At 43.2% G+C, this 14,420-nt stretch overlaps 1 protein-coding gene across 1 annotated transcript in view; it reads right to left on the minus strand.

The window, feature by feature from the left end:
• Positions 1-8,200: 8,200 nt before the first annotated feature.
• MYOM2 (myomesin 2) overlaps positions 8,201-14,420 on the minus strand; it is an 81,103-nt gene continuing 74,883 nt past the window's right edge. The window contains exons 32-36 of the mRNA XM_083607054.1: positions 14,208-14,371; positions 13,857-13,893; positions 13,298-13,320; positions 11,051-11,106; positions 8,201-9,174 (exon numbers count right to left, since the gene is read on the minus strand). Of these exons, the coding sequence (XP_083463180.1) occupies positions 8,866-9,174; positions 11,051-11,106; positions 13,298-13,320; positions 13,857-13,893; positions 14,208-14,371 (589 nt within the window). The 3' untranslated portion in view covers positions 8,201-8,865. The remainder of the gene's footprint in view (positions 9,175-11,050; positions 11,107-13,297; positions 13,321-13,856; positions 13,894-14,207; positions 14,372-14,420) is intronic.

Consider the following 14,420-nt stretch of genomic DNA (forward strand, 5'->3'; position numbering starts at 1 on the left):
GCTGCATGTATCTGTTGGCCAGGTGGCTGCTTTGCAAAAGGATGAGCTCCTGGTTTTCCACGAGATTGAAGGATGTTCATTTCTATCAATGTGAAAAGAAGCAGCTTCAATCGGATGTTTTTGAATTCAAGATGTCTGACACAAAAAGTTGATAATTATGCTAATTAGCACCAAGTAATTTGTTTTGCAGTCACACCAACAAATGCTGGAAGAATAGGAAGGGCAGCACATTTGTCTAGATAAAGAGGGCTTATTTATGAGTTTTCGTCCTCAAGATAAAAGCATGTCATTAAAGCTGTACATCACATTATTGTATTGTCTGGTGTCTTGTAGCAAGTAAACGGTTCGGCGAATATAATCAAGAGGGTTCCTTGTGCAGATAAGATGTTTTTGTGACCAGAAAACAGATATGGGTATAAGTGAATGGTTTGTTATTAGGGTTTATTTTCTTTGATAAAATGTGTTTCTGCCATATTTGTAATTACAGGCTATTTAATAATAACTTGGAGGTGCTGTGTTATTTTCAGACCAAAAAAAAAAAGTATGTTCTCCTAATGAACTTCCATTTGTTAATAAACCAAGGGCCTGTGTTTTTACAACTCCAGAATGCAGATGTCAACAGAACTGAGTAACCCAGTGAGGTGGAGCTGCAGCAACAGCTTCCTGGCAGGCAAGTCACTGCCACTTAATATGAGGGACCCACACAGCCCTGACCTCACCCCTCCCAGTAGGTGACAACCAAGCTGAGAGGTGACACATACAGGTCTGCAATACTGGGCAAGTCACCAGGCTAAAGTGTTTTGTAGATACAATTGTAGTTATGTTGAGAGTGCCATTAATTGGGATGATTCAGATACATGCCTTTTCTGCATCTCCTTTGTGGGAAAGTTGACTGATCAGACAGGGCTCTGTGTCTCTGTAGTCCGACATGCAGCAACTGGAACACAAAATGTGGCACTGGAACCATTGGCGAAAATAGTATCAGAACCACCACAGGAAATGGAATCATAAGAAGGACCACAAAGCCTTGGATCCAACAATGAAGGAGCAGAAGGCAGCACATCCTTAGCCCAGGTGCAACCTCCTACAGAAATGCCTCTTCAGAGGCTCAGAAAGACCTACCAGACAGTGTGGATGGTGTCTTAGGCTGGAAGGTGGAAATGACCCAAAATTGGGGAGATGCAGGGGCATACAAAGTGGGCGGCGGAGGCGGCGGGCCGCCCCGGGTGCCACTCTGGGGGTGGTGACAAGATGGCCCCTGCTTCCCAGCTGAAGAGCGGCCAAGGGCGCACACAGTCAGTATGGGCACTGCTTGCGCGGTGTCTGTACGGGCTGCCGCTCTCGCGCACTGTCCATAAGGGTGTCCATATGGGCTGCCTCTCACATGGCGACTGTATGGACTGCCGCGTGTGCACACTCTGTATGGGATGCCGCACATGCAGTCCATATGCACACTCCGTATGGACGTCACGCGTACGCCACCGGGCAGTTCGCCCCACCCCTCAGCATCCCGCCCCAGGTGCCGGAGAGGGTTCCTCCGCCACTGAGTAGATAAATTCTTGCGCCATCCCAGGTGGGCATAATTTGACCCTAACCTTAGCATCCCATGCTTGACTTTAAAAGCAGCCCACTTCCTTTCATAATTCCACTTTGGGCATTGGTGGAGAACAATTCACCTTCCACAATGAGTGGGCATGTGGAATGTCAGCCACATGCTCTAGCTACTGACATGGTTAACTCATTGCGCAAAATGTTCTGAAACTTGCTGGCTGCTAAGAAGGGCAACGTCGTGACAGTTTCACCTCCTTATCACGGAAAGCTTACAATGAGCTAAGCAGTTATGATTCCATTGCAAAGATACTTTAGATCTAAGATGAAATGGGAACCACATGTTGACAGCTCATCCTAGAAATACAGTAATAGCATTCGTTTTATATTGGGCGATAATTAATCCCTCAAGAAGCCTGTCTCCCAAAGCATTCAAGGGAAGTGTCATTGAGACTTAAACTCTTATATTCCATGACTCGGCAAAACCTTATGCATTTTAATTTCTGCTACAGGCACAAGGGATTGCATAGAGGGGATACTTGGCATGTCAGAAACTGGGCCAGAATGGCCAATGGCCTGCAGTCATTCAGAATTTGGAGAAATAGTTACCACAACTTCCATCCAGGCTGAAAGCCTCTTCCTTTCAAAACTACACAAAAGAATTGTCTTCATAGCCCTGACCAATCATCATGGTTTCAATGGTTGTAAAATGTATGGATCTTGACAGCACCAGACCTTGCAACTGAATTAGTTACAGCTCAGATTCTGGGATCTGCAGTTCCTAAATGTGGAGTCCTGAAGTAAAATATTTAAAGCAGTAAGATCTGCAAGATCCATCAACAGAAATTTCCCTTTCTGCTTATAATGACCATATATATATATATATGGTCTTCGATACAAATCTCAGTGACACAAGAGACCTGTAATATCTCAGAGACTGCCTTTGGATTTCACCTAACACGTACCATGAAAAGATGCACAGAGGCTGGATTATTGCATTTTTAAAAAATAATAATAATCACCCGTTTCCTAGAAACTATAATTTGCTGGACCTGTCCTTGTCCCTGGCAGAAGTATAATGCCTTTAATAATCTCCTATTCCCTAAGTGATGTGTTTGCATCAAAACGACTGATATTAAAAGAGTGAGATTATTTTTTAAAACCTCCTTATTTTTATTTTGTTCTTTTGGTGCCACCTAGAGGCTTCAACACCATACTCATGTGTTTTGGAACGAATGTGCCTTATTTTCTCCACCAAAGTTTCCTTAAAGGACAATCATAGGTTACTGTTATTTAGCATACTATTCCCTCAGCAATATGTCCTCTCAGGGCAGACTCGATACATTTTTCTGCCTGAGGCAAAGGACAAGATGATGCCTCATGCTCCCGGCCCCCGGCCCCCATTTCAGAAGCTGACCAGACTGGTAGTTGAATATTACTTTGACACTGGAGATGAGAAAATGGTCTCTCCTGAGGACAGCGGACTAATTCACAAGATGCAAGAGCCCTGTTTTGTATACACAGCTCTGTTCTCCAATACCTCATTGCTGGTCCTCAGCATCAGCTTCCTGAGGCAATCACCTCATTATGCCTAATGATAGGCCTGGCCTTGCATTTTTCCTCTCCCCCTACATCATACATGGATAGTTTATATTATGGGCTGCGAACGCAGCACCCACAGTTGCTAGTGCCTCTTATGGCACCCATGAAAAGTCTCAATAAATATCTCTTTAAAGTTCCAAAATTTAAGAGGCTGTTCTTCCTGCTCAGTTCCTGTTTGTACTAGCTTGGCCTCTCCTACCATGAACACATTTCCTTAAACATCCAACACATTTCACAGCATGCGAAGAACTGACACACACCTTCTCTTCTGTTCTGCAAAGAAGTACAGAGCTTTTCTCTGTGCCTTTTCCCCATTGATAGGGGACTGATCCCCACTCCCCCACCAGGCATAACTTGACCTTTTATGGTTCTGTCTCTTTTCTGCTCTTTTCAGTATGGTAGCTATTTTGCATTATGCCATGCTCCCATGGCAGCCATTTTGTGACTGGTGGTGTTATGTACTGAGTTGAATAGGATCCAAAAGGCATCAGTCTGATTGGTCCTAGAACAATAGAGTCCAGAATGCAGTAGTCTGATTGGTCCACAGGAGCCACCCAATCCAGCTCCAGGTGGAAGTGAATCCGCAACCTGATTGGCCTACAGGTGAATCCCGGAATTAGCCAATCACGTGAGGCCCATTGTGTAAATAATGTATATAAAGCAGACATTCTGGGGGAACTTCCATTCTTCCTCACCACTATGAGCTGAATAAAGAGCATGAAATCCACTCTTGACTCCGAGTATATTTCAGGTACCCTTGCTACTTTCTCAACATTATTTCATTTATTTATCATCATCATCATTATTTGAATTTCTATGCCACCCTTCATCCGAACATCACAGGGCGGTTTAGAATATTAAAACACAAAAATACATAACAAACAAAAACAAGAACCCCACCCCTCTCTCTCTCTTACTTTAAAAGGCCATAGATTGCTCAGTTAGTCAAAGGCCCGGGAGAAGAGGAATGTTTTTGCCTGGTGCCTAAAGATATGTAACAAATGTGCCAAGTGAGCCTCCCTGAGGAGAGCATTGCACAAATGTTTAGGAATGTTTTTAATGTTTTAATGTTTCTGGGAGCCACCCAGAGTGGGCAGGGTGTAAATAATAATAATAATAATAATAATAATAATAATAATAATAGGGAGCCACCACAGAAAAGGCCCATTCACATGTTGCCATCATCCAGACCTCTCATGAAGGAGCTACAAGAAGAAGGACCTCTGATGATGATTACAAGGGACCCCATTGTTTCATATGGGGAGAGGCAGTCCTTCCAAATTTGCCCACTAGTCCCAAAAGATTGGTATCCCCTGGCTTATGTAAAAGGACATTTGAGTTAGAAGACATATTGTACCTTTGGTGTGTGTGTGTGTGTGTCTCAGCACCTGTATATTGTCCTCAAAGGGAGAATGGCTTAGGACTTGTTTTAAGCATCTCAGCAGTGTGCGAATCAGAGACGGCAGAAAAGAAGCAGGTGCTTGGGGGCAAGGAAGCTTATCAACAGTCTGCCAACATAACAGAGCCAGAGGCTACCTCAGACTCATCAGCATAACTAGCTGACATCTTATCTGCCTCCTGTGACAAGCCAACTATGCCCCATTTCATGCTGTGACTGCCTAAAAGAGCGCAACAGGAAAGTTGCCCAACACGGAGCTCGCTAGTCAGACAGAAAATCAGTCTAATAAGAAACAGCCTCCATTAGGAGCAGCTAACTCTGTGTAATAGGCTCCTGGGTGAGGAGGGGAAATGGATGAAACCTCCAGCTGCTGTAATTTACTGTCGCTTCATTGCCTTTGATAAGCAGGCACTGATCAGCACATGGGATGAAGCCCAGCCGATAACAGAATGCCGCCATCTCTTGCTCTGCTTTTGCACATGTATTATAGCTCAACGATGTATGGAAATTGTGTCAAAGATCTAGCTTGTTCAGGCACTCTTTTGGCACAACTGCACTTCCAAACTTGACTGCAATGTGAGATTTATATCTAGAAACTAGACCCGGCTAAACACCCTCAACCTTGTTCTTTTTCCTGCAGCCACTTGAGGCCATAGGATATCACTGCTGCAAGCTAGTTCTGCCAAGTCTCTCTTCAATGGTCCTACCATGAGAACAGTTGGGGAACTGGATCTGCCCTGTGGGATGAAGTCCTACTTCTCCTAGCCTTCCATGGCCCAACATTGACAGGTGGGCATCATCCGACACCTGACAAAGTTTGAAAGAGATTGCTGTAACCAATGATCAGCAGTTATAGGGAGTCCCTTTGACAATCTGTTTGGAGGAAGCACTTGGAATTAAAACTGCTTTCTCCAGCTGTAGAGGGGGAGGAACAGCTTCTTCCAAAGAGAGAAACTGACACTCTCTCGCTCTCTAAGACACATGCACACCCTAGAGCATCTGTGTCACGAACTTTCCTCCTTGTCCTTCTTATTATTAATCTCATTATTATTTATACCCCGCCCATCTGGCTGGGTTTCCTCAGCCACTCTGGGAAGCTTACAGCACATACCTGCCCCACCTCTGACGTCAGAAGTAGGACAGGTGAGCATGGTTTGTGAGAAATGGCCTCACAGACCAAACTGGGACCCGTATGGGCCAGAGGCATGAAGGCCCTAGGAAGGGGAAACCTGGAGCACTGAAAAGGTGTTGGACGACAGAGTTCTGGACACCACAAGGCTAGCCTGCTGCCCTTGAGTGCAGTGGAAGGTAAGAAGAAGAAGAATACTTCTTTTCTAATTTATACCCCGCCCATCTGGACATGTGAAGACAACTGAAGGCAGCCCTGTATAGGGAAGGTTTTTATGCTTTATGTTTTGTTATGTTTTTATATATGTTGGGAGCCACCCAGAGTAGCTGGGGCATAAATAATTTTATTATTATTATTATTATTATTATTATTATTATTATTATTACAGAATAGGACGTCCCTATTTTCACTGGAGAAATGTTGGCGGGCATGAAACGAATAAGGTGAAGCGAGACAAGTCAAAGGAAGCCAGTGAGCCTGTTTGATGAGATGAGTTTTTCAGACTGAGGAGCTGACCTGGTGTGAGCATTTTATAAGCCCTGTGTTAGAAGGTGCTCTTGATCAACAAACAACCTGCCTGGTTTTTCTGAAGAGTCGGAAGTGCTTGTGGTGCAAGAGTTAAGGCAAAGAAGTGTGGCTGTGTGCACATAGCCCACAGCTGATTGGAGAGGCCCTGCGCAGTTCAGTGTTTTGAAAAATCATTAAGGAATAGGTCTTATGATTAATGTCCTTGCTACTTCCACATACTTTTCTTTCAGAAAAAAAACCACGCATCCAAACAATGCGAAAACTGCTGCCCGGCATACTGGGTGGAAAACAAAGTATAAGTGCTTATTACAAATCTTCAACCTCCTGAAAACAGTGTTCCAGCAAGTACTAATTTCTCTGCTTCAGCAAAGGATTAAATGTCACCATAAATTCTTTCCCCTCTACCTGAAAGGATATGGCTGAAGCTTAGTTAGCTAAAACAGGCCAGCTAAAGGCATAGCCAAGATGAGTCTAACCTTGTCTGCAGTGCTCAAGGATACGTCTGGAAAACTGCCGTAACATACAATAACCGGAGTCTCTGCTAAATACAACTTGTGCGGGATAAAAGACACCTACAAGAATGCTGAATTTTGGCTATTTTGTATTCTATGTTGATCAGTTCCTTTAGCTGGCTGACTGAATCCAGTAACATTTTAATTTGTACTGTACAGATTCCTCTGGTTCAAGCTGGAACTGGGTTTGACCAATCAAGCTTTTTAATCCACCAAAATTGAATGGTATCTTAGAATTTTTCCCCTCATGCCCATTCCTGAATTTGGTATCCCTCTGTACTTTCAGTGCTTCCATTGAGAGCATGATACTGTATCAAATTGCTTTCTTACATCACACCCAATCCACTGTCATCCCTTAAAATTTGCCCCACCAGAGTCGTACTACAGCAACTTCTGAAGGGCTAAAGGTCATCAATCAATATGCTTTAAGTGGTCATATTGATGCTAATCACTAACAAATGTAAGTGATTACTCACACAAAATATTTAATTTACATTGTGTTGTGCAGTGGTTCTCAGCTTGCATATTTATAAACTTGTTGCTCATCACTTGAGAAGAAATGGTTTTTCTTCACTCAGAGATAATCTTCTTGTTGGTGGGAGGGGAGAAAGGCATGTCTTAAGGAACTGGTGCATGTAGTTAGTTCATGTTAGGAGACTTTGCTGAGTTCTATTTTTGGCATCACTGGTATACATAATCATCCGAAACTAAATAAGAACATATTGGTTAGATCTATAGCAGCCGATGCCTTGGGGCCTTGAGGGCTTCGGTTCCCACAATAAAACATTTGAGGGAGCCAGCCCCCCCCCCAAGTTGATGGGCATTCCAATTCAAATGGTGGGTGTGCACTGCATCATGTGATCGCTTATGTGGGGTGGAGCTTACCTGGGCCCCCACAATATTTTATTCAAGTTGGCACTCCTGGTTAGATCCAAAATACTTCTAGTCTTTCTGAAACTAGACTGGAACTGAGCAGCTGCAAAGCTATTCTCTCCTGGCCACATATAAACTATTATAGTTTCAGAGTAGCACATGAAAGCGTACAATTTCAGGCCCTTATGTTACAGCCACAAAACACATGAACAATCCCACAGAAATAAACACCTGCAAGTGGTAAAACATTCCCAGTATTGTGTTCAGCACAGCTACTTTGGTAATGAATACATAAAAAAGAGTTTTTACCTCATTTTGTGGGGTGGGGGGGATCAAACCCAATTTGGAAATATAATTATCCTAGGAAGCTACCAAATGGCATAGGTGTCTCCTGATACTAGTTCCTAACTGCTTGCTGACCACACCATAAAGTGTAAAATTAAAGTGGCTATGGAGTGACTATGATTAAGCATAATTTGTTTTCTTCATTGTTAAGTCCATTGTCTGCATGCTACCAGCTGTGAAATTGTGCAATAAGCCATAATTAAACAGTGAAAGAGAGTAAACAGAACTAGTTAAGTGTAATTTGGTGCAGAGAGAAACACAAGGTGACTTTTAAAGTTTTTTTTATTAGCACAAAGCAGGGGAGGAAACAAACAAACAACAACTGTGAAACTTATGGTTTAAATGAGTCTACGGTGATTGTAAAATACCACTAAAGATCAGCTTGCACTACAAAACAGCAATACTACTAAGAATAACTCAGAAGGTCATTTTTCAGCTTGTCTGGTTTATCTGAGGCTGCAGTCCTCAATGTGTTTACATTTCTGCAGCCCATTTCAGTTCCGTTGGGAGTTTTACAAAAGCACCGAGGGTCACAGCCCAGATTGAGGAGTAAAGTTCGGTTCCCAAATTATATATAACTAATAAAAGTCTGATCTTCCCATTGCCGTAAGCAGAGTTCTATCCTACAGATATAGCACCAATTTGCATATAAAGTTAATAACAGCTGCCCCTGCAATGGCTTTTTGTTGCCAGCCACATAACAGCTTCTATTCATAATGATGTAATTGCATCTGTGGATGGTACGGTTAGAGAACCGAGACTGTGATGCCCACCTCAAAAAGCTTAACTCTTCCTTGGACATTGCCAGTTATCTACTGCAGAAACACTATGGGGGGGGGGGGACGACCTACAGCTTCTCTCTAGCCTTTTGCCTGTCAAACACACCCCTTACAAATCTACTTCGTGCTGCCCTTATCATGCGTGGAAGATTAATGAGTTCCTTCTGGCGCTATTAGCCTTGTTTTGCCACCTGTGCCAGGTTTGACGTCGGGCAGCTCTTCGCCATGCTTGTACACACTGACGGTGACATCCACCATCTCGCCACCATACTTGTTCTTGACATTGATACTGTACTTTCCTGAGTCTTCTGATGCCACCCCCTTGATGACCAGACTGGCATATTTTCCTTGCTCCAGTTTGACTACATAGTGATCGTTCAGTTCAAGCTCCTTGTCGTTCTTAAACCAGACTATCTCAGGGTCGGGGTTACCAAACACAGTGCAGGTCAGATTCAGGGTCTAAAACAAACAGGGAGGGAGCAGGGAAAGAATGTGAAATCCAGACTTTGGCATTGGCTTGCTAACTTAGATTTCTTGATCTCACAGCCTGATTGTCGCAAAACCTCACAAATCTCTGCCACTGTGACAGTTTTCCAGCATACACTGGCATTATCCCAGCTCAGCACAAGACACAATGGGTTGTAACCAGTGCTTTTTTTCTAAAAAAAATGTTGAGGGGTACTCTCATTTTCCTACTCATATTGAAGTACTGCCCCTCAATGAGGCCAAACTTAGATTCACAAAATGTTTGGGGGTATGCGTACCCCTGCGTCCCCCAGAAAAAAGCACTAGTTGTAACCAATTGTGTCTTGACTGTCCCCCATTCCTACAGAAGATTTTGTAAGTAACAAACTGTAAACTGTGTACAGCTGCTGTTTTTTAAAGACTGATATTTATTTTAAAACTGCAAAGACAGTCACCCAAAGGCTGACTACAGACCCAATGCTACCACTACAGTCTCCAGTTTATAGAGATAGCCCAGGTAACCCTCCTAGACTTTAAGCGACTGCCTGCTGTTTTTCTTTTTTTCTTTTTAATGGAAAACGGTGAAGATGATTCTCATTGATTCCCACCCCCCTCTGTACAAAACCCCACCACATAAACCTGCTCCAGATAGTTACGATACTGCAGGAGGTGGTGCAGACAAATGAAAGAATTCTGAAAACTGCCTCCCTCCTTCTTCCATCCATCATCCATTGGAGAAAAGAACCTTTCTGCACAGGTTACAACCCAGGTTGCTAAATCGGATCCTCTTCAAGGAGGGTCCTACTTGCGCTCAGGACCTTGGGGCCTCCATGACATCCGGAGGCAGGGCACAGCCCAGTTGTTGCTGGGGCGGTCCCACGATCACCCCAGTTCCAGCATCCAATCAGGCTGTTGCAAGTTGGGGGAGGGGAAGGTTTTTATAAATGGCAGAGCGACACGTTGGAGCCACTCGCTTTGCGCTGTCAAACACCCGCCCACCTGCCCTCTTTGGTTTCTGTGCTTTGGCCTTGCTTGGGACTTCAGTTGGTTGCCTGTTTTGTGGCAGCGGCCTGGTAGGAATTTTGTCCACTTGACAGATTGGCACTGGCCATTTGGTTTTTGCCTACTTCTCAGCAATCATCACAACTTTGTAAGGTTTGGCAGTTAGGCATTGAGTTAGTTGTGGTTCGGGGAGGGGAGGTGCAGCCATCACCTGACCCTGATTAAAAAAGGGTGTTCCATTAAAGGAATCTGGGGGTTCTGGATCTCGTCCGAAGTCCACTTGAGGGACTAGGGCCATGCCAGGACCACAGGAACTCTGGGGTGAGCTACAGCCAATTTGCATTGATGTAGCTCCCTCGTTTGGTTTACCCTTCCAGAACTCCTGCGGGGTGGGCAGGAGTCAGTTTTCGTTTGTCAGTGCCTAAGCCAATACCACTCACATTGTGGAATCAATAAAGCTGTGGCCTAAATTTTCCCCATTAATCTTAAACAAAAAATTTGAGTCTGTGTGAATTTATTTCTAGGGGGTTACCTTAGGTCCTCAAAGCGCAATCCTAAAAAGCATGGCAATCCGGAAATGTTTCTTGCCTTCCTAGAACCACACCCAACCTGTTTGAAGGTGGTGAAGGGCTGCAGCAATTTTCCTCTTTAAACACGGAGCTGGCAGCTCTGCTTCAGTGCCAATATGGGCGACACTCTAACGCCTCCAGCAGAGCACCCTTGCAGAATATTGTGTGGGATCAAGTGAGGGGGGTGCATATTTATAGGTGCATTTAAAATACAAATATAATGGTATTCTCTCACGAGGCTTTCTTAGTCTTTTTTTGTATCCACACCATGACAGCCAAGCCACACGGCTTACCCTTACCTTGCCTTCCATTATTGTCACCACATCGGGCAAACCACCAAGCACTTTACCACGATCTATGAAGAAAAAAGCAATCAAATTATATAATTATCCATGCATTTTGCCAATTGGAGAGTAGGCGCCTATAGGATGATCAAGGTGAGACAAATGCTAAAACAGTACCAGCAGCTACTTCCTGATTTTTAAGGAATATGCAAATATCAAATGTCTGCAGGCAACATTAGCCGGCAAGTGGATACTGAAGATTGTTAAAGGGTACAGCCCATTCTGTGTTGTCTTCATCCTCGATTTATTTCTTGCTCCCTCAGAGGTTTTCAATGTAGAAACTCTTAGGTGCTCCAAACTCTTAAAAAAAACAAAGACTGGGAGACTATTTAAAAAATGGAGATAAGGAACAACTAAGCTCTTAGCCCATTGCAATGCAAAGGGGTTTATTGTGATAGCGTCATGCACTTACTTTTAAACTAACATTAATACATTACCCAGTAACAAATGTCTCTGGACAGCTTACAGCAACTTGAATTAATTTTTGTTGAAACATTAAGTAGTGCATGATTCCCAGCATATCTAGGTAGGGCTGGGTGAGACTCCTTCCTGAAGTGCTGGACAGCTCCTGCTGCATTTCAGTGTCAACAATACTGAGAGAGACAGTTCATTGGACTGACTCTGCATAAGACAGCTTCCTATGCTCCCATAATCAGTATCTCCAGTTTTCTCCAAGTGATGCTCAGTTCAAATTTCAATACATCTGGACACTTTGAAAATGGAAACATCCAGTTTCTTCTGGCTCAACAGCACCAGGTGGGTCTCTGCTAATATATACAGAGCTGGCCTAAAGAATTTCCTTTTTTTTTTTTTTTGGTAGGTCAAGATGAATTTAAAAGCATGCCCACACAACCCTGTTTTATCTTATACTGAGCAGCATAATAATAATAATACATAAAATTATTAAGAGTTGACTAGGATATTATTTTCCTATTTTCAGTTTCAGTTTTACACTTCATTTTAATTTTTACCTATCCTGTTATTGTAACTGCACAGTTTAGCTGGACTCCGCATTCAGGGACATTATCACTGACATAAATTAGAGTCCCCATTTCACCTGTAAGCAGGGGCTGAAAAGGTGGATGAATCTAAAAAGGCAGGCAGTTGTTCTTTCTGCAGGGCATTTAAATAACTGAAGCAGACACCCCGAAATGTTATCACCCCAGGAGATTGCCTCGTTTGCATCTACGGATTTGGCAGGCTCTGCATATACAACCGAGAAAAACATTAGCTGACCATTTCAGGTAAAATGATTGTCCTGGGAAATGGGAAATGACTAGCGTCTGTCATCATAATGGTACAGAAATCATAGTGAAATATGATGAAATAAGACACCTCCCTGGAAGCTATGATTTTAGGCTAAATGTGGAAGTATATTACTGGCAAGTAATAAATAAGCATGCTTAGGGTCAGAGTATCTGACTGATTATCCATGCTGGTGAATAACGGGCAGCCCTTATGTATACTATCTATCACTCAGATTTCTTGCCATCATCAACATGAAATCTGTCATCCTTGGTTTCCAGTCAGCATTGCATATACTCACCCGTAGCCTGTTCTCACTGTCAGCTCTGAAACCTAACTAACAATAGTTTCTTAAGTTGAGAGGTCTAGGCTGGACACCCATTCTCTCCCACTTTTCTATTCCCACCTGCCAACTCGCTTTCCAAGAATAGACAAACACAGGTTCTCCAGCTAAGACAGACCTGCTTGACAACCCTCCCCTCCCCCAACAGATAGCAAAAGCAGATGGTTTATCAAGTCTCGGGGGGGGGGGGTCATCGGGCATGTATTGTGGACTGTGCTAAGGTTGGTGGGTTACAAGTTTTCCACATCTTCTCTAAAATGGCAACTATCTATTTGGTTTGAAAGTGCACCTTCCTCTTAAAATGAACTGATGGAAAGCACCATTATGTATACCTTATTCCAGGCTTCCTCAACCTCGGCCCTCCAGATGTTTTGAGACTACAATTCCCATCATCCCTGACCACTGGTCCTGCTAGCTAGGAATCATGGAAGTTGTAGGCTAAAAACATCTGGAGGGCCGAGGTTGAGGAAGCCTGCCTTATTCCTTCACTTTTGTTGAACTTTGTAAAGGTAAATAAAAGGAACAAGGTCTACCCAGCATTCACTAGGCTGCTAGATCCTGCTCTTTTATGATGATAATAAATAACATGCTTCCTCTGTACAGAATGTACTTACTCTTCTCAGCAAAAGCAGCTGCCCTAAAGTGGGGAAAGAAAACAGAAAACAGAATAATTATTATCACAATCATGTATATGTATATATACACAAACATTACTCTCCCACTTTTGGAAGAGATCAAGGTGCTGTACATGGCTTTCCCTGGTCTCCCTTTTATCCCCACAAAACCCTGTGAATTGGTATGGACTCTCTCAGGAGGTGGTGGACTCTCCTTCCTTGGAGATTTGTAAGCAGAGTTTGGATGGATATCTGCTGTGGATTCTGTAGTTGAAATATCTGCATGGTAGGGGGTTGAACTACAATTCTATGATTCTAAGTAGGTTAAGCTGAGAAATGGTGACTGGTCCAAAGTCACCCAGTGAGCTTCATGACTGAGTGGAATTTTGAGCCCTGGTATCCTTGATAATTGAGTCCAACACTCTAATCATTATGTCACATGGGCTCTCCATAGAAATAGGGTGTAAGAAACATCTTATACCCTATTATGTTAGAATGACACTGGTAGCCAAGACAAAGTAATTGTCATGAGTTTAAAGGAAAACGGTATAAAGCTTACTTGAGTCTCTGGAATTCTGCATAAGCATCGTCAAACGCTGCAAAGAAACATTTTTGAGTATTATAAAGTTTGCCTTTTGAATCGGCACAAATGCTTTGATGCCTACTTGTGTTTCTTTTCTGTTCTCAACTTATAAAAGTGGTAGAGAAACATCAAATGAAATCTAAGAAGAGAGATCAAAGGCAGCCCTGATGAGAAGAGGCATAGCATGAACGAAGTTGGTAGTGTGCCTTGAAAACTGTTAGCACAAAATAAATACCTAATAATAAACAATGAACATTAATTCCCCAACTGCAAAATGGTCCCAAATTACAGTGCGATGAATCCAGTTGCATGCTTAAAGATGCCTACCTTGTCCAGATAAATCAATACTCCGCTTATAGGACTCCTTGCCATCAGACAGCTCAAAGGTGTACTTCCCTTTATCCTTTTCTGTGGGCTCACATATCTGCATCCAGGCAACTTCATCACTGCCTCCAATCCTCATCTTTTCACTAGAAGAAATCTTAGATTCCCTGGGGAAATGAACACAGGGAGACTTCAGAACACACACACAGGTGGACT

This window comes from Podarcis filfolensis (genome assembly GCF_964270895.1).
Source record: "Podarcis filfolensis genome assembly, chromosome: 3".
Taxonomy (NCBI): domain Eukaryota; kingdom Metazoa; phylum Chordata; class Lepidosauria; order Squamata; family Lacertidae; genus Podarcis; species Podarcis filfolensis.